Source organism: Hippopotamus amphibius, chromosome 10 (assembly GCF_030028045.1).
Source record: "Hippopotamus amphibius kiboko isolate mHipAmp2 chromosome 10, mHipAmp2.hap2, whole genome shotgun sequence".
NCBI classification, from domain to species: domain Eukaryota; kingdom Metazoa; phylum Chordata; class Mammalia; order Artiodactyla; family Hippopotamidae; genus Hippopotamus; species Hippopotamus amphibius.
In genome coordinates, this window is record NC_080195.1 from 31,041,049 (window position 1) to 31,061,564 (window position 20,516).

Here is a 20,516-nt window from a genome sequence, read left to right on the forward strand (position 1 = left end):
TGAACCTAGGGGTGAATGTATCTTTTTGAACCAGAGTTTTTTCTGGATATATGCCCCAAAGTGGGATTGGTAATTCCACTTTTAGTTTTCTGAGGAACCTCCACACTGTTTTCAATAGTAGTTGTAACATTCCTGCTAACAGTGTCGGAGGATGAATCATTCATTTTGAAGAATTGTAGCTGTTGTAATTGTGGTTTCAGTTTCCTCTACCTTTACGATAAAAAGAACTGATTCTCACAAAACTATGTCTTTAAAAAAGAGTCATAATGTAATAGGGAAGAATGCAGTAATTCCAAAGTAATGTGCTATTAAAATGTATTTTAAGTACTGACAAGCTGGATGGCAACACTGCACTGTCTTTTAATGTACTAACTCCTTCTTTCTCCTTTTGACCATCATAAGGAACAACATGGCTTCTTCTCTTGCTTCAGCTCATGTACAAGATCAAATGATGCCCATGAGTGACCACAGACCTGCAGACACCCTGAAAACCTTTACCAAATGCAGTCTTAATTTGCATTTTGAAAGAATGATTTTCAAGGTGTTTTATCCTTTCTTTCAACTTTGAACATTTTCCAGACTCTCCAAATGTAGATTGTTGCCTTACCGTCCCTTAGAGATCAGATAAAGTAGAAATGCAGAAAAATCTTCCTTAAAAATGACTCATTAGGAATATGGAGGTGAAAGAACAGTATCGTTGTGAATCCACCTAAAAGAATGGGTAAGAAAAATGGGGCTGGGGGTGAAGAGGTGCTATGTTTCCAAATTCTTCTTGTGCTTGCATTTTCTTTTCTTTTTCTTTCTTTCCCTCTTTTTTTTTCTTTTTTTCTTTTTTTTTTTTTTTTTTTTCTATTTCAGAGGCACTAACTCTGGGTTTCAAAGATTTTTCTTTCATGACTGCTGAACCAAGATACTAATCTGATCAAAGAACCCTGGGAGTTTAAAAGAAAGCCCATGACTGTAATAACTAGATGATGGTTTAGGATGTTAGCCTTGGTCAAATTCAATATTTTAATTCAAAGATTCAAAAGTTCCCATAGAACCAAAATGTTCTTTCTGATCGCCTGTTTTTCATGGTTTTTGTTATTTCTGCCAGGTCCTTTCTGACTTCCCTAAGGTAGTAAGGAAATGATGTCCCCAGTGATAAATGTGTGATGTGGAATATACACTTTCAGTTTCTTCCTGTGATGAACAGTGATGCCTTTGTAATTTTATTTTTCATGATATTGGAAAGAAAGAGAGTAGAAAATGAAACTATTTCAAAAGTGGAAGTCATTTACTGCCTGTGTGGTGAGTTGTGGTAATTGGCTATGGCAACCTCTGTAATAAATAGATGCTCTGAAACTACTCAGAGCCAGAGAAGGACCAGAGGAGCAGACTGCAAGAATGGCACTTGACAAGTGTTCTCCTATGGAAAATTTTTGGAAGATCTTTGAAGAATACCACATAGATGAAGATGTGGGCTTTGCTCTGCCAAATCCACTGGTAAGAGAGGGCACTGAAATATGGGCAAAATTATTTTCTTATCATGACTCACCTGGGGACGTTAAAGTCTATGGAGCAAATGTGGTTCAGTAATTTCTACTGAACAAATGGATAACATGTTGCCAAAATTGGAGGCAGAGTTTGAATAAAGGGGCCTCACATAATTTTCTTGAAATTTTCTACCTAGAAACTTTGCCTCAGAGGCATTTCTTACTTATCTTACACAAGTATAGAGCATGATGAGATAAGGAAGCTTTAGAAGTATTTTGGTATAAGACAGTTGCATTTCAGAGGGCATTTTGGAAAAAAAAAAGTAATAAATGACCCATGAATCAAAGGAAACCTCTTTTTCCGCTGATATACCTTAGATTGTACAAAATGTGTGTTCCTGCTTCAGTAATGTTTTTAAGGTGGGGTAACCAAGCAGCTTTGTGTTGTATTAATATTGCTCAGTGTCTAGTAAGTGCAAGATTCAAGCTTAGAGAGAGTTAGAGCTACCTTTTCTTCCCCACAAGTTTTGCCTGCATGTTGAGTAAATGTATGCCTTAAAACTACATTTTCCCAAGTTATCTTCCCAAGAATGCCATGAAAAGCATCTTACCATTAATATTTTAGTCATCAAACACTTATATCACATTTTTTTAGCAATTTACAAATATTAACTTACTCCATCTTTACAACCATCCTGAAAGGTATGTATTTTATTAATCTCAGTTTCCTGATGAGAAGTGTAGAATGAAGAATTAGTTATTATCTAAACTCACTGCTAATAGTAGCAGAGATAGGATGTGAGCCTAATCAGTCTGGTTCCAGAGTCTGTGATCTTAAAACCATTATCTATTATGCTACACTGCCTCCCTCAAGAGAAGGAGAGATCACAAAGCATTATTATTTTTTGTTTGTTTGTTTTGTTTTCTCCCTACTCTCGGGTTTAACAAGATACATGAGATTCCAGGAGAGGATTTCTAGGCACCAGTTATACGCTGTGACAATTCTGTCTACCAGGGTGTCTCTCTTTGTTTGTGGCTCAGAGTCCACACTCTAGAGAGAACTTTTAAATGCAGCAAATATATATTTTAGTTAGAGATTCCAATCCAACTGTACTTAGAAATCACTTCCTATAAATAACTTGGGTAATTCAGGCAAACCTAAAGCAAATTCTTTGTCCCAATCTAATTTTCCTTTTCACGTGACTAAGTTCCCTGAAGAAAATGAAGTGTATGTTTTAATTTTATTGCTAAAGCACTGGTTTACTTTATATTTGCAAATCAATACTATTCAGGCTTACTCCCCCTTCATACAAGCACACAAGCGCCAGGATTGAATGTTTCAAGGATGTGTTTATCAATGGTACCAAAAAAAAAAAAAAAAAAAAAAAACTTTTTCAGACACTGCAAAGCCTCATATCAAATTTATTCTTTTTTTTTTTTCTAAAAAGTTGGGTCTTTTAGGTAATAAAATAATCATGGTAATTAAGTAGACCTCTAAAACAGATACCAAGGGTTAAAGCAAAGCCCCCAAACTAAAGCAAAACAAAACTCTTCCTGAAATACTTAAAAAATAATGTTGCTACTTGAGATGCTTAGGAAGTTAGAGTCAGTATCCTGAAACAGGATGAAAGAAAAAAGTAGAGGTCACTTTTACTTCCTCTCTGAAGATCTTTTCTGGACATTTTGGGTTAAAAAATACCTATTTCATCTCTTATAATCCATCAGCTTCCTATTCTAACGGAAAATAATATGTCTTCTGATTTCATATAGATGCAAAATACTTCTCTAACCTAGCAGGAGTTGAATGGGTCTCTGTGTTGTTCTCTATCAATTTATATTCTATCATGTAGGCATCCTCTGAACCAGAAGGATATTAGTGGTTGAATTTTACATTTCTTGAAAATTCTGTCCAAAAAGACACTAATCGTGACACATAATAAAGTATTTCTGTTATTTGGGGTAAATAGCAACAATCACTGCATGCTACACAGTGAAACATGCAACAGAGAAAACATATATGTATTAACTAAAAACACCAGAGCACAGAATTTGTGTGGTTAGGGAGAAAACCTCAGAGCAAGCAAGAAAGGTGACCATCTAGTGAATATACTGCCTGGATCTTTCACTGCTAAAATTCTGCCCTGACTGACTAAGTCTAGCCAATTATCTGCAGCTGCTGAATAGGTCTGAAGTTTATATTTGTCTTCGTGTTTTATAGCTTCCTTATAATATTAACTTGCCTTCAAAGCTTAAGGCCTCACTCACCTTGGCTTCAGGCAAGCTCTTGGTGTGAACTCCATCTTGATGGGAGTACTGGAACCCCTAAGAGCATGTCTGGAGGCAACTTAATGAAGAGGCCCGGGGAGTTGTTCAGGGATGGAATCTCACTTCAGGGTGTGGCCTAGGTCTCTCATTTTTGTGCTTCCTTTGGGATGTGATTTTAAACATAGTATCCAGGGAAACACTGTTAAAAAACAAAACCCAACTGAGTAAATTTTAAAGATGTCATTGGCATCTTTCAATGATTCATGAATCAGGTAACATCCCAACTAGCAGATATAAAGGGGGTGTCAGGAGCTGGACAAAACGTGAAAGACTTTTGTAGGCAGAAGAGAGCAGGAACAAGGAAGCTGCATCAGCAAAACGTGGAATGGTTGTGTCAAGTTCACATCCCTTTAGAGAAAGGCAGGGGTCAGTGAGCAGATGACCTCACTACTTGCTGGCCAGGTAACTCTGGACTGACTGGTTTGGATTCCGTTTGGGAGAGGCCAAAACTGTAATTAAGTATTGTCTCGATTTGGTGACATGGGACTTAAGTTACTCCTTTTGGGGCCTGCTGTTTTTAACACTGTTTTATTTAGATTTCATTTTTACTTACTAAGCAAAAAATCAGCCTATAGTACCAAAGGGAGCACCCAACGTGTATATACATAGCACCTCTTACATATCCAGTACTGTGCTAAGAGAAATAGAATTAAAAGCATGATAAAAATCCTTGCCATCAGATAGTGAGATGTAAAAAGAGCAAGATTTTTTAGAAAGTAGGAAACCCTCATGTCTGAATCACAATAAACTGTACATATCAAACAAGTTACAAAAACTGCCCGAGACTTGCTTTCCTTATTTATGACACAGAGATAACAGTCAACTTCGATGGCCATTATAGTAATTAAATGAGAAATAGCTGAGTAAAACTGCCTCATCCACTACTGACATTTAATAAATCTTATTTTTCTTCCATTCAAACAAAAACTTAAAATCTAGCTGAGAAACAAACAAACAAACAAACAGAAAAATATCAGATATCAGTAAGTTACTTAATGTGAAATGGTATAATCCGTACGACTCCTCATCAGAGGTATACGGATAGAACGGAACGGTCAGGGAGATTTCAGTGAAACTTTCGAAGTGACCTTTGACAAGGAGGCAGCTGAGAGGAAGTGGAGGAACACAGAGAAAGTCCCGAGCCCCGGGGTGTGCAGATGACAATGGGCTGGTGTCACTTGACAGGTAAGCGTGCCAGCATTGCACAGCATGGAAAAAGGGGTAACAGGGACCATCCGTGCACGCAAAACTATTTTAGAATGCCTTCCGCTAGTAAATCAAAGTCCTATTTCTTCTTTTCAAGGAGGAGCTACCTCACCCTTACGACGCCTGGGTTTCCATCGCCAAAAATCTGCCTGAACTGATTAAGAATGGCCAACTACGTGCGGAAGTTGAGAAGGTTTGAACAAATATTACATGTGTTCTATTTTCGCTGCTCCAAAGTGTTGACTTGGTTTTGCAGTTTCACACAACATACATTTTGAGTTGAGTCAACCTCTCCTTTTGTTCTCAGTTAGCAACTCTCAGCATTGACCGGCTCCAAGGACACAAGGCACAGCGCCTCGCACATCTGGTTCTGGGGTATATCACCATGGCATACGTGTGGGGTAAAGGTGATGAAGATGTTCGGAAGGTTTGGAGATTTTCTCATATTTCTTATGCTAACATAGATTTAGATCCAGTTTACGTGTAATGTAACAAATTCTAAAAGTATTATAACTGCATTGTATGAAGCTTGGGTAACAGAGTGAGTACCTTGCACAGAGGAGTTGCCTAACAGATATTTATGGAATGGATGGATGCATGAGCAAATGTTTGCCAAGGGTTCACAGGCCATTAGCAAGTCAAGGATACAGCCTCTGTTTCCCCTTGCCCTCTACTGCTTCGTTCTGTCTATGCCCCGATGACGTCCGCATCATCACAAATCTAAAAAGTAAGGATTTTACAAATTCTGGGATTAAGTTACGAAATGAGGAAGAGAAAATGACATTTGTTTGGTTTCATAGTGCCCCTAGGTTGAACAGTTAACGCTTGGACACCCAGAAAGCAGAAGAAAAGGTGAGACATTTCAAAGGTTAATACTAAACTTCATGTTTTAACCAGGTCTTGCCGAGCAATATTGCTGTTCCTTACTGCAAGGTGTCTGAGAAGCTGGGACTGCCTCCCATTCTGGTTTATGCAGATTGTGTCTTGGCAAATTGGAAGAAAAAGGATCCCAGTGGGTATGTAAACAGTGATTATGGCAGAAATTAAAGGCGTGCCCGCTATTTGAATCAAAGGGTCATTGGTTTAATCTTTGCCAGCGGGGTTTTCTTCTCTGTTGTTAGGGTGTAACATGTATATGCATGTAAGAGAGAGGTGTCTAATTAGCATACCATGAAATGCACACATCTTAAGTGTTCAATTTGATGAATTTAACTGGCTTCTCTTGATTCACATGTTTTTGACATTCTACAAATTTCAATTTTCACTGTTCAGTTGAGTTTGAGTCAACACATCTCCGGCAGGAGAGATGGCAGTGTCTGGGCTTTCAAAGCAGCCTGCTTAGAAACAAGGCCCTTCCCAAGCACTGAGTGATGGAACCTGGTACAATTAAGGGTCAGAGGCTCTGGGTGTGTTATCTGCAGAGGAGTATTCTAGACGTGGGAATACCACAAAATGAAATGAGTTGATCTAGCAAAGTTTCTTATTAGTAACAAGTAGTTTTGACTATCCACGTGTGTTCTTTGCATATTTAATTTTTTCTTTCACTGATAAAGTCCTAAGTTAACCATTTGTGATGCCTACTTGATGAATGCTAAAAGATATATTTTTTCCTTTTTTCTATTTTTTTTTTTTTTTTACTTTTTGCTAGATCAGTAGTATTAAATGGCATAACAATAACTCAAAATCATTTAATTTTTACGCTGGTTTCCTTTCTCTCCTGCGTTGGTCCATGGCTGCTTTCCTAAGGCCCATGACTTATGAGTAAGTATCCCTTCTTTTTCATTCTAAGAATTATTTGTTATTCAAAGTAAATAGAAGTTTATCAATATCCTCCATATGTGTTCTTTTAAAAGACCAATTGATTTTAGGCAAACGGTAATTCAAATAATTGTTGAAAGAGCAAATAATTCCAGTCCTTAATCATATCTATGACTGTGATGAGACTGTGTCTGATTTTATAGCTGTTAATACACACACACACATATATAAATACTTATGCATGTGAAAAATTGATGGCATAATAGAAAAATAAATAGTCTTGAAGTTTCCAGCTTTAAGTTCCAGAATAGAATTTCAAGTCCCAGCTTCATCTACTGTTAATTATATTACCTTAGACAACAGACCTAACATTAATACTCCTAACTACATAATGGATAAAGTAAAACCTGCCACGCTTATCTCACAAGATTATTTTGAAACTACAGCATAAGTAAAATGCCTTGAACACAAATAAGTATTCAACAAATATATCAATATTTTTGTTAAATTCTTTTTTTTAGTGTTTCTTTTTTATATTTTTGCTAAATTTTTGACTTCCCGGATGAATCTTCTTAGGAACATGGACATTCTGTTCTCGTTTCCTGGTGGAGACTGTGGTAAAGGATTTTTCCTGGTTTCTCTGTTGGTGGAAATGGCAGCTGCTTCTGCAATCAAAGTATGTCAGTCTACCCTGGAAAATGTCTATCTTGATTCATATAAGCAGAGCAATCACTTAGTAGCTGAACTATGTTATGCATGGAATAACTTTATCCTGACAATAGAGCATTTGATGATTGAATTGGAGATAAGGGATCATCTGGTAGAAATAAATATTTCATTTATTCTTGAGTATCACCTAAAACATAAAATGTAAGAGCCACATATTTAGAATCAAATTTGAAACCCCAATAAGAGAAATATATATATACATATATATATTTTTACAGAGAGAACTATTTTCAGCATAACATGGCATTGGACCTCTATCACACAGTGACATAAACCTAATGGTTTTGTCCCTTAGAAACAGAAATATATAAAACTATATAAACTTATCTCTAAGTGATGAATGAATAATGACAAATCCAAGCTTAATTAAATATATGGAAATTAGTCAAACAATCCACGGGTACTCAGCCCAAGAAAGAAGTGGAAACACGAAATTTAATTTGGGGATTAAGATTTAGGAGAATTTTATTCTATGCCAATATTTAACGGTAGGAAATCTTTAAGTGTTTGTCTTTTTGATTTTTAAAGGTGATCCCCACTATATTCAATGCAGTACAACGTGAAGATCCAGATACTTTGCAAAAAGCACTGCTTGAAGTAACTTCTTGTCTCCACAAAGCCCTTGAGGCTTTTCATCAAATTCATGGCAAGTATTGTATGCCTTACAACATGCTAGTGCACGGCAAAGTGTTTCTGGTTATCTAAGATGTAGAGATGTAGAGAAAAATGGAAGCAAAACCAACTCTTGCTTAGTGGGTGTGTTTGTACTTTATGTTATCTCACTAAATCATTATACTTTCCATATGGTAGGTTAATACGGGAATCTAAATTTGGAGGGATAAGATAAATGACTCGAGATTACAAAGAGTAAATAGTGAAGCCAGGACTGGGGCTATTTAACTCTAAGCAAGGTCCTTGTCTCCCACTAAAAACCGTGCAGAAACTTACCCAAGGTGCAGGATGTTTTAAGTTCTGAAAAACTTAGCTTCTCCTTGATAGGAATTCTCTACAAATTCTGCTTTTTCACAAGTCAACAACAACAACAAAAGAAACATAGAAAAGCCATTGAGGTCAAAATTTATTGCAACACTAACAGCTAAAAAACAACAATAACCAAAAGAGTACAGAAACAAAGATCTGCAAAAGGAAATGTGCCCTTCTGGACACTCCAAACAAATACGTGACTGTGTAGCACTGGGCTTTGGCAGGAAGACTGACCTTCAAGCCAAAGACATTAGCAACCTTTGGGGAGAGACACCCAGGGATGTTGTCCATAGGGCTCCTGGAGGTTTTGTTTTCATTTTTTCTTTTTGTTTAGGTTTGTTGATCTCTTTATGTAACTTATCTGTTATGTCAGTAAACACATGAAGTAGTCTTAAATAAATGTTGGCAGTTTCATTGGTCTCCTGAGGATGCGTGGTGGCTGGGCCCAGGCTCTTTGTCACAGGCTGGGTGTCAGCCCCATGGTAGACCCCTTTCAGTGGACACAGGTGATGAGAGAGGGGAGGTGAGTGAGAGCTTGTCCTCAGGGAATTTTTCTTTCACGCCTGACCTAACACCTTTCTCATATCCTATGGTGAAATTCATGATCGATTGTTTATAACACGTTGATTTTTCTCGATATAGCTGATGCTCCTTAAACATATCTCATCGTTTTTCAGAATATGTGGACCCAAACCTGTTTTTCAACGTTCTTCGCATATACTTATCTGGGTAGGTAGCCTCCTGCTTGGATCTGTTTTCTCTTAGACAATTAACATAAAGAAGACAATGTTTCCACGAATGGTCCCTGCTATCAATCCCGTTTAAGAAAAAATTTACATCTTAAAATACACATTATAAGAAACAATAGACTATTCTCTGGGTTCTTGCTTGGCCTGGCATACACTGGAGTATGGACAGGAGAACTAAGTCCCTTTAAAGGGAGTGGCATCACTTTTGGTAGTTCAGCAGTCAGTGTTCGCTGATAGAATACTTACGTCAGATTTGTCCGGAACCTTATTTTTTATTATTCTCATGCGTGAACATCAGTAAAAGGGGGAATGTGGCAGAAGTATCATGAAATCTCTCTCATTTCACCTTCCATTCATCCTCTATTGCAAGATTTGACCTATGAAAATTTGGCAACTGATAAAATAACAATTATTCTTTCCTTCCTGGTGTAGCTGGAAAGGCAACCCCTTGCTGCCAGAGGGTCTGCTCTATGAAGGTGTCTGGGACACCCCAGAGAAGTTTTCCGGGGGCAGTGCAGGCCAAAGCAGCATCTTTCAGTGCTTCGATGTTCTACTTGGCATTCAGCACACTGTTGGTGGAGGTGAGTGGCAGATGATAAATAATTGTCATCTCCTATGCTAATAGAATCGCATCCAAAAAGTACTCTCCCATCAGCATCTTATCTGAGCTTATCTGATGCTTTTAGGAGGATCCGTAGAGACTGAAAGGCAGTCAACCCATTTCACAAATGAAGAAGCAGAAACTTAGAGAATAACAGACAGGCTCCCTGATAACCAGGTAGAAAGCAGTGAAGCCAGAACTCAGCTCGAGTTCAACTCCATCCTGATCTTGACATTGGAACATGGCTATGAGGTCTGATGGACTGTGGTGAAGCCAATATCCCATGTTTTGAAAATGTTAAGACCAGATTCAGAAAGAGAACGTCTCCCGCAAATGAGATACGACCATGAGTTGAAACCAAGGAGGGGAGAGCCTTGGCACTCTCTAGTTCTACTGTCCCACGGCCCTGGGGGGCCAGGGGCAGTGCCTACACCAAAGTTTAAAGATGAGTCACATTCATCTTCCTTCTAGAGGATTAAGGGGGCAGAGGTAGAAGCTCCAGGAAGAACTTCTTTCTACTTGTCTTTGTCTTCCTAAACTTCTATTGAACAGTCAAAGGGGAAAGCTTTGGGCTGCATGATAATAAGCTTTATCCTGAGGGCCTTCACTTATTTATAAAAGATCCCTTACATTCTCTTGGACTCTGTGTCATGCTCTGTCAAGTAAAATATGTATACCCTGTCCTTAAAAGGATTAAATGCAGTAGGGAAGTGAGAAAGGAAGCAAAACAAAAATATTATGAATGAGTTTAGCTCATGTGGTTTTCAGAATTAAGTGTATTTTACAATAATTACCATTACTAGTAGCAAGACTAGTAGGATGCTAACAGGATGGTTGTTAATTCACGGCCACCCACTCTGACCTCACTTTGCCCTTCTTCCCTGGATGGGAGAATGATTTGGCCTGCTTACTAACTCATCTTTGTCTTTAGTTCCTTCAGACTCTGCTGCTCAGTTTCTCCAGGAGATGAGAACGTACATGCCTCCGGCTCACCAGAGCTTTCTTCGCTCATTGGAGTCTAGCCCCTCAGTCCGTGAGTTTGTCCTTTCAAAAGGTGATGCTGCCCTGCAGGACACTTATAATGAATGTGTGCAAGCTATGGTCTCCCTGAGAAGCTACCATTTGCAAATAGTAGCTAAGTACATTGTGATTCCTGCAAGTCAGCGATCCAAGAAAAAACAAACCTCAGAAGAGCCTTTGGAATTAGAAAATAAAGGAACTGGAGGCACCGATATCATGTATTTTCTGAAGACTGTAAGAAGTACAACTGTGAATTCCTTACTGAAGGAAGAGTAATGTAATCTAAGAAAGTGTGTATTCTGCTACCGCATGTGGTAACGTATCTGCTCTTTATATCAGAAATAGCATTAACATTCATAATTTGAGGAGAGGAAAATAAAACCAGTCAAAACCCTTGCACATTTATGTTTATAGCAGCTTTATTCATAATATCCCACACTTGGAGTCATTGAAGATACCCTTAAATGGCCAAATGGATGAGTAAACCAAGGTACATCCTGACCATAGAATGTTACTCAGGGCTAAAAAAGCAGTGAATGATCCAGCCATGAAAAGACATGGAGAAATGTAACATACATATTACTAAGTGAAAGAGGTCCCTCTGAAAAGGCTACAGACTGTGTGATTCCAACTATGACATTCTGGAAAAAGGTAAAACCATGGAAGCAGTAAAAGGATCAGTGATTTCCATGAGTCAGGACAGAGGGAATGATGAATAGGAGAAACGCAGAGGATGTTCAGGGCAGTGAAACTATCCTGTATGATAGTATGATGATGGACACATGCCATACATTTCCCAAACCCCATAGAATGTACAAAACCAGAAATGAACCTTTTGTAAACTGTGGACTTTGGGTGACCATAATGTGTAAGTTTATCAATTGTAACAAGTGTACCATTCTGGTGTGCAAATCTGTGTGTGTGTTGGGTAGAAGATACACGAGGACTCTGTACTTTCTGTTCAATTTTGCTATGGACCTACTCTATAACTGCTGAAAAAAAAAAAATTCTGTTAAAAAGAAAACTGCTGTGTGGCCTTCAATAATTCACTTAACCTCTCTGGTCTGTTTTTGCACATCTGAAAATAATTGATTAAGATGCTTTCCAACTATGATTCAATCCCATATGTGATCTGCAAATTCATCCACCAAAGAAATCCGCTGACAGGCTGCGTTAATCTATGGAAGTTTTAAACAACATGTGTTTGAAAAAGTAGAATAGCACTTCTACTTGTTCCAGACCTTAAACACAATGATTCTGATGTAATAAGCATTTTATATATATCATTTTTAAAAGTTTACAATGGGTTTTCCCTCAGTGGCATTGTTTCCTATCTATAACACTGCGGTCAAGTCAGAATAGGAATTATTTTTCTTATTTTGTGGTGGTGATTTTCTACAGTGTTGGAGGCAGGGTGAATGAGAAAAGGGCAACGCCAGAAAACTTGTTCTTTGAAAAGAGTGTCATTTGAAGAGTACACACAGCAGACTGTCTAATTCTTCAAGGATAGTCAAAGCCTCATGGACCCTGGGAAGATTTCCAATGATCACGCCAACATGACCACTTCCTACCTGTTTCTATTAGGGACCCACTAGTTTAGGCCATTGCCCAAACCCAACTGAAGGTAGGGAATTCTCTCTCAACTCTGTCTCCACAGATTTTTTTAATTCTCTTTTAGTACATGTCGCTTTTGCTCTTATATAGTGACCATGGCTGTGTGTGTTTGTGTGTGTGTGTGTCTTATTTCCCTTGCTAATTTGTCAGTTCCCTGTAGAAATGTTTCTTCTCATTCTTACATTATAGCACATAGCAATGTACTTAAAATATTGTCTGTCAAGAGAAGAAACACATTCAACCCTAGAACAACTTGGAGGTTAGGGACACTGATCCTCTCCACAGTGAAAAATCCGCATATAACTTTTGTTCAGGCCTCCGTATACGTGGTTCCTCAGTAATGAAATTCACATTCTGGGATTCAACCAACTGCGGAACAGGGTAGCACTGCAGTATTCACTACTGAAAAAATCCACATGTAAGTGGACGCTCGCAGTCCAAACCTATGTTGTTCAAGGGTCACATATGAATACTGTGTTGACGGTAGTATTATTTCATTAACTAGGTTAGACCTAACCCTGTAAGAACCAGAATCTCCACTCTAATGACTCATTTGTTCAATAAGCATTTAATAGGCAAACCTAGGATGCTAATTCCTGAGCTAGATAGTAGAGATAGATTAAGGGCACCTACCCTACCTTCAAGGAGCTCACTAGTGGAGAAATGGACAAATGAACTGTTTCAACACAATGAAATAAGGGCTATATAAACATAAGCAGAGAGTTTAGGTGCATAGAGGCCCCACCCCAGACTAGAGGACAGCTGAGGAGGTGGGGCTTACCATGGACAAAATAGGGAAGGGGAGGGACTGAAAAAAGTATGTGGTAAGAATAGATTTCCCAACATGAGGCAGTTCATGAGATGAGGTTTAAAGAGTGATGAGTATATATGTAAATAAAAGGCTAGAAAATTCCAGGAAGAGAAAGAAGATGTTCAAAGAACAGCAGCATAATAAGGTCTACTGAGGAAGTACACACAGCACAATAGGGCTGAAGCATCAAAGAATAAAAAGGGCCATGCAATAAAGGAGTTTCAATTGATCCTGAAAACAAAGAGAAGGTTTATTTAGCAGAGAAATGACTTTATTATATTCGTATACTTGAATCATATTTAAATGAAACATTGCCTATTGTAAAGAAACAAATATTTTCCCAAGTAGTTGGGAAAAAAAATTGTAGGGGTGCGATAAAGTGAGGAGCAGTGATAAAGGCAAGGTGATGAGTTTGGAGGTTGCAAAAGGAATCCAAGCCTGCAATGATGTTTTCACATCATTGGGCTTAGATTTGAGGCCAAGAGATCAGTTAAAGATTGGAATATATAATATTCCAATAGTAAATGGTGGGGAACTGAAAACAATGGCAGTGGGATTGGAGATCAGGGAAACATAAAGATTATGGCAGTAGGAGTGGCAAGACTGGTGTTCTGTTGGATATGATGGAGAGATGACTTTAAGGTCTCTAACTGATCAGCTATGTCAACAGAGTTACCAGGGCCAGATGCAAGGACACCCAGCCTGTGCTGTCACGTAGGGACTTGTGTGCAGAAGGGCCCACACTTGGCTTCATGCTCTACGTCACTGCTGTTAAATTCTGAATGGTTTTGAACAAGGATCCTTAAGTGTTTATTGTTCTCTGGGTCCCACAAATTATACTGCCAGTTCTGAAAGGTACCATTCATCAAGACATGGAATCGATGGGGAAGACGAGCTTGGTTCTTATTATCAGAGAATAAGTGACAAGTAAGCCTTGGATCTGTCACTTGGCAGTGGGCTCTCTGCTCAAGACCTTGAACTAGTTGCTGGAGGTTTTGTAAGCCTTTGCCCTGGTCTTAATGGAAGATGTCTAGGATATGTTTGATGCATTAAGGCAGTGGTTCCCCAACCTTTTTGGCACCAGGGACTGTTTTCGTGGAAGACAATTTTTCCAAGGCCCGGGGGGTGGGGGTCGGGGAATGGTTTGGGGATGATTCAAGCTCACTACCTTTATTGTGCACTTTAATTATTATTATCACATCAGCTCCACCTCAGATTATCAGGCATTAGATCCCAGGGGTTGGGGCCCCCTGTGTTAAGGTATTTCTTATGACACCTCTACAGAGCAGTAGAGAAAGGCTGTCTAATAGATGATAGGAGAGACCCAGCTATAAACAAAATGTTGGGAGTCCTCAGCCTAGAGCTCATGGCTGAAGTCTCTGAATGGAGGCAATCACCCAGGGAGAAGCAAGTGAGGACCTGAACTAGGGAGAGCGCCAATGGTAAACTGTAACCAGAAGAATGAGAGAGAAAAACCAAAGAAGGGAAGTCATGCCTCTAGTGGTTACAAGTGATGACTTTCAAGTCAGGTGGCTACAGCCCTGACTACGTTACTTACAGGAAATATGACCTTAGGCTTTCCCAAGTTGCAGTTTCCTCAATTGAATGATGGAGATAATAATAGTACCTAACGCATAGGGCTGTTGTGAGGGTTAAATGAGATACTCCTCAGAAGATGCTCACAGCAGGGCTTGGCACAGAAGAAAAAATTGGTGAGCTTTAACTACCAGATTTTTCTTTTTCTTTTTTTTTAAATTAATTAATTAATTAATTAATTTTATTGGCTGTGTTGGGTCTTTTTTGCTGTGCGTGGGCTTTCTTTTTAGTTGAGGTGAGTGGTGGCTACTCTTCATCGTGGTGCACGGGCTCCTCATTGCCGTGGCTTCTCTTGTTGTGGGGCACGGGCTCTAGATGCATGGGCTTCAGTAGTTGCAGCACATGGGCTCAATAGTTGTGGCTCACAGGCTCTAAAGCGCAGGTTCAATAGTTGTGGCTTACAGGCATAGTTGTTCCGCAGCATGTGGGATCTTCCTGGAGCAAGGATCGAACCCATGTCCCCTGCATTGGCAGGCGGGTTCTCAACCACTGTGCCACCTAGGAAGCCCTATCAGACTTTTCTTATTAGTTTTAAGTACAGTCTGACTAGAAGGAATATGTGTCATAGGAAAGGTCAAAAAGAGAAGAGAGTTTAAAAAAAAGCAAAAGCAAAATGCCAGATGCTTGAACAATTAATCAGAAAGGATTAGAAAGCCCCATTGAATTTATGAACAAAGGCATAATTAATGAGCTGTACAAGAATAACCTCAGTGTACCAGTGCTGTTTGGGCTGATTGCTTTTGACAATTCAGATTTTGGACTTCATCGGTTTGAAACTGAAACGAAGTATATCTGAAATTGCACCCAGAACACATATAAATGATACCCGAAAGATTTCCACTGTGAATGTTTTTCTTCCTTTTCTGAATATTAATTGATGCTTCTCCAAAAGACCCTATACCCAGGCGAAGAGAAGGGGAAGCTTTGTTGTACAATGAAACTACAATAATCCGTGGGAAAGTTAATTATAGGACCTAGGACTCTGAAGTAACAAGCCTCTCTATTAGAAGAGGAAGTTCTTGACCACAGTTATGCTCGACCAACTTCCTCTTGGTAAATAAGAAAGATGCCAAGCAAGGCTTCATGAGGCCATTGTGTTCCCTACTTCAAATTATGTCTCTGGGACTGGGGCCACAATGGTGTAACAGAGAACAGCACCAACGTCTACCTGACATCAAGACCCCAAATCTAACAATAAGATGCCGAGAGAGCTCTTTCATTTAACCAACACTTATAAAGTCCAGACACTGAACTTGCTGCTAAAGGAAAATACAAAGTTGGGTTAAATATGGATTCGTCGAGGAACTTACAATCTAACAGGAAAAATATGTTTGGATGTCAGTAACAGTCAACTAGGTAGAACTTGAAATGTGATGTAGAAGAGGTTCAAGGTGACAGTGGAATTTTGCACAGCTAGAGGGTGTTTAGAGGTCAGGTGATGGGCATCCTTGAGTGCCAGGGCAAGGAAATTTGAACTTCAATTTACAGGGAGATGTTCTTCATGATTTTGTGGCAGAATTTGAGATGTTCACTGACTCACAGGTTCCGTGGGCCTAGATCTTGGAAGTAAGGAAAGTCAAGGCTGAATATGTGGACTTGGGTACCTGCATATAGAATTGATGGTTAAGATCAGGTGGAAATACATAAGAACACTGAGGTGGGGAAATGGTTATAATAATGCTACAAATATCTGTATATTTAGGTCTGAAGTAGGAAAAGGAGTCAGCGACTGAAACAGAAAAGCTATATTCAGAATAAGAGGGAAGGACTTCCCTGGTGGCACAGTGGCTAATAATTTGCCTGCCAATGCAGGGGACACGGGCTTGAGCCCTCATCCAAAAAGATCCCACATGCCAAGGAGCAACTAAGTCCGTGCACCACAACTACTGAGCCCACGCACCACAACTACTGAAGCCTGTGCATCTAGGGCCCATGCTCTGCAGCAAAAGAAGCCACCGAAATGAGATGCCTGAAAGAAGTGTAGCCCGCTCACCACAATTACAGAAAGCCTGCACGCAGCAACAAAACCCAACACAGCAAATAAGTAAATAAATATATATATAAAAAAACCCAGACTAATAGGGAAGAATATCAAAAAAAGTATGATATTAAAAATGGATTTCCCTGGGGAGGGTGGGGGGGAGTCGAGGGAGGGAGGGAATGCAGGGATATGTGTATAAAAACAGATGATTGAACTTGGTGTATCCCCCCAAAAATAATAAATAAATAAATAAAATTTTAAAAAATAAAAAAATAAAAGATTAAAAAAAAAAAAATGGATTTCCAAGGACTTCCTGGGTGGAGCAGTGGTTAAGAATCCGCCTGCCACCAATGCAGGGGACACAGTTTCAAGCCCTGGTCCAAGAAGATCCCATGTGTGACGGAGCAACTAAGGCCATGCACCACAACTAGTGAGCCTGCATGCTGTAATTATGAAAGCCCATGAGCCTAGACCCTGTGTTCCACAACAAGAGAAGCCACTGCAATGAGATGCCTGTGCACTGCAACAAAGAGAAGCCCCCGCTCACCACAACTAGCGAAAGCCCTCACAGATCAACAAAGACCCAATGAAGCCAAAAATAAACAAACAAATAAGTAAATAAATTTTTTACAAAAAAATGGATTTCAAATTCATCCCACCCTCCCTTCCCCCCTTGGTGGGATGAATTGGGAGTTTGGGGTTGACGTGGATACACTAATATGTACAAAATAGATAGCTAATGAGAACCTGCTGTATAGCATAAGGAACTCAACTTCACTGTAGAGCAGAAACTAACACAATATTGTAAAACAATGATACCTCAATAAAAAAAAATTAAAAAAATAAATAAAGATTTCCAGAATGAGGAGTAAAGAACATGAGAAAAACAGTATTTACTATTACCCACCTAAGTGCTTTACTTAAAGTTCCTCCTTTATTCACTGGGATAAACATTACTATTTCCTGCAGATGTGGGAACAGAAGCTTCGAATTTTAAGCCACTTGTTTAAAAAGCTGCATAGCTAATAGGAGATGGAGTAGGCCTGGCTGAGTGGGCTGAGTGGAAAGTTCTGGGCTGAGAAGCAGCAAGTCCAAATTCAAGTCCAATTCTGATGGAAACCCCCAGGATGACACTTGCTAAGTCATTTCACTCTCATAAACCTCAGATTTTTCATATTTTTCTGAGTGTTGAACTAGATTACTTATTCTGTGGTGTTCTTTCAGTTTTGGTATTTTGATGTCATGCTTTTATAATGTTGGGGTAAATTCTTAAGAGGGTGCAGAGGGAGTGGATGAAAATTAACAGGGCTAGCATAAACAAAAATAACTGTACCTTCTTTTTAGCTGAGACTGAAGGAAAGAACAAGAAGGTGATCCAACATATAAAGTTTGACAAATCGCATCTAGAAGGCATAAGAAACTCATCTGCAAAACCGGTTGGGTATCAGGCTAAGAGGAAGTGGATGATCGAGGATGGCTCTTAGGTCTAATGAACCGCAAGTCAATTAGACTATTTTTGACACACTACCGTCAAAGTGGAATGCTCTGTGAGAACTGTTGCAAGAGTTATCAGAGCACTTCCTGCTCTTCGCTTTTATACTTACCTTAGAGACAGGGAGGGAGGAGACATTGTGTATAGACAACTCAGCTTCCAAGTACATTTGCTGACACCCTGGCAACCTAAGTTCAGGGTCCAATTGGGCAAAAAGGTAGAGTCCTGGGAATTTTCACAGCGCAGATCTATGGCCTGGAACTTATCACTGGGCTCCGTGTTGAAGTGAATTCACACCGTGATGGCGGCTTTGACAGACAGCGTGGCAGCCTGATCGAGGGAACAGAGGAATGGCTTGCAGAGCGAGAGACCTCAGCTCTAGTACATAATTAGTGGAGTGACAGTGGACAGGGCGATTCACACGCCTGCATCTCAGTTTACCAATCTGTACCTGGTTCATAGGTGTCAACTACGAATTGGCTTCTCCCATGGGCACTTGCCGTCTACTTCCACAGGGATTCAATCACACGTGCTGCTGCAGCGGCTGACTCTCCACAGCCCCTGAAGGGAATTCAGGGTGTAGATGGGGGATGAGGCCCTCTATGCTTTGGAAAATGGGCAGAACAGGTCTTCAGATAGATGTTTTGGGGAGCTGATTTTAGAAGCCCAGCTCTTGCATCTCCTCGTCTAGAAAAGCACTAAATCCCTACATGGTGACGTCTGCTCCTCGTGACTAGCAGAAACCCTCAACAAAAATATGTGTTTGATGGCACGTACTTCTCCTTCCCCAAGATTACACATATACTGATCTTCCCCGCCGCCTCTTTGGAGCAGTTTCTCAGAGCTATCTGGGCTGCTGTCTCCCGGGCTGCCGTCCTCATTTTGCCCCCAATAAAACTTAACTCTTTACTCTCACATTGTGCATTTTTTTAAGTTGACATAGATGAAATCACCCACCTTAGTGGCTGATTCTCAAAAGATGTTTAATAAAAGTACAGGGTTAAATCAAATGATCTGTTAGGTTTTTCTCAAATTTGTTAGTACGTGCTACCTCATTTGTTAAACTTCACAAAAATATATATTCTCCTTTAATGTCATTAAAGGTTTCAAAAAAAATAAATAGTATATCTTTTTTTTTTAATAAATTTATTTATTTATTTATTGGCTGTGTTGGATCTTCACTGCTGCACGCAGGCTTTCTCTAGTTGCGGCGAGCGGGGGCTACTCTTCATTGTGGTGCACGGGTTTCTCATTGCAGTGGCTTCCCTTGTTTCAGAGCACAGGCTCTGGGTGCGCAGGCTTCAGTAGTTGTGGCATGTGGGCTAAGTAGTTGTGGCTCACGGGCTCTAAAGCGCAGTCTCAATAGTTGTGGCACACGGGCTTAGTTGTTCCACAGCATGTGGGATCTTCCTGGAGCAGGGATCGAACCTGTATCCCCTGCATTGGCAGGCAGATTCTTAACCACTGCGCCACCTAGGAAGCCCTAAATATTATTTCTTAAGGTTAATCAAAGCAATTATAATCTTAGAATATGCTGTTCACACTGCATACAGAACCCTTCTGAGGTTCTGATATGCATTTAGAGTCTTTGTTCCCACTCTACCCATGGCCAATCACTGGAATATCTGTCTGAATGTAACTAACTTCTAGTTTTAATAGCTTAAGCCTAAGACCCAGTTGTCAAAGTTCACCATGAACCAGGTTCCCCCCAGGGTGCCTGGGGTCAGCCAGGACCAAAACTCTTGCTCATTTCCACTTTACTAAAGTAGAATAGATCTGGGCTTCTCTGGTGGCGCAGTGGTTAAGAATCCACCCGCCAATGCAGGGGACACAGTTTCCATCCCTGGTCCGGGAAGATCCCACATGCTGCGGAGCAACTAAGCCCGTGCACCACAACTACTGAGCTAGCGTGCAGCAACTGCTGGAGCTTGTGCACCTAGAGCCCATGCTCCAAAACTAGAGAAGCCACCACAAAGAGAAGCCCGTGCACCACAAAGAAGAGTAGACCCTGCTCGCCACAACTAGAGAAAGCCCGCGTACAGCAACGAAGACCCAAGGCAGCCAATAAATAAATAAGTAAAAATTTAAAAATAAATAAGTAGGACAGATTTGTCTCTGGGTTTAAAATCAATCTTCTTATATTCACATGTATGAAAAGAAAGGAGGGTTTTTTTT

The 20,516-nt window shown here is 39.8% G+C and overlaps 1 protein-coding gene across 1 annotated transcript; it reads left to right on the forward strand.

The window, feature by feature from the left end:
- The first annotated feature begins 1,364 nt into the window (after positions 1 to 1,364).
- Positions 1,365 to 11,835, forward strand: IDO1 (indoleamine 2,3-dioxygenase 1). Its single transcript, XM_057696967.1, has 10 exons — positions 1,365 to 1,485; positions 5,104 to 5,199; positions 5,314 to 5,433; positions 5,904 to 6,022; positions 6,753 to 6,767; positions 7,341 to 7,440; positions 8,022 to 8,139; positions 9,155 to 9,206; positions 9,659 to 9,807; positions 10,759 to 11,835. The coding sequence occupies exons 1-10, from the start codon at positions 1,387 to 1,389 to the stop codon at positions 11,121 to 11,123; spliced, it is 1,233 nt and encodes a 410-aa protein (XP_057552950.1). The 5' UTR covers positions 1,365 to 1,386; the 3' UTR covers positions 11,124 to 11,835.
- Positions 11,836 to 20,516: the final 8,681 nt, after the last annotated feature.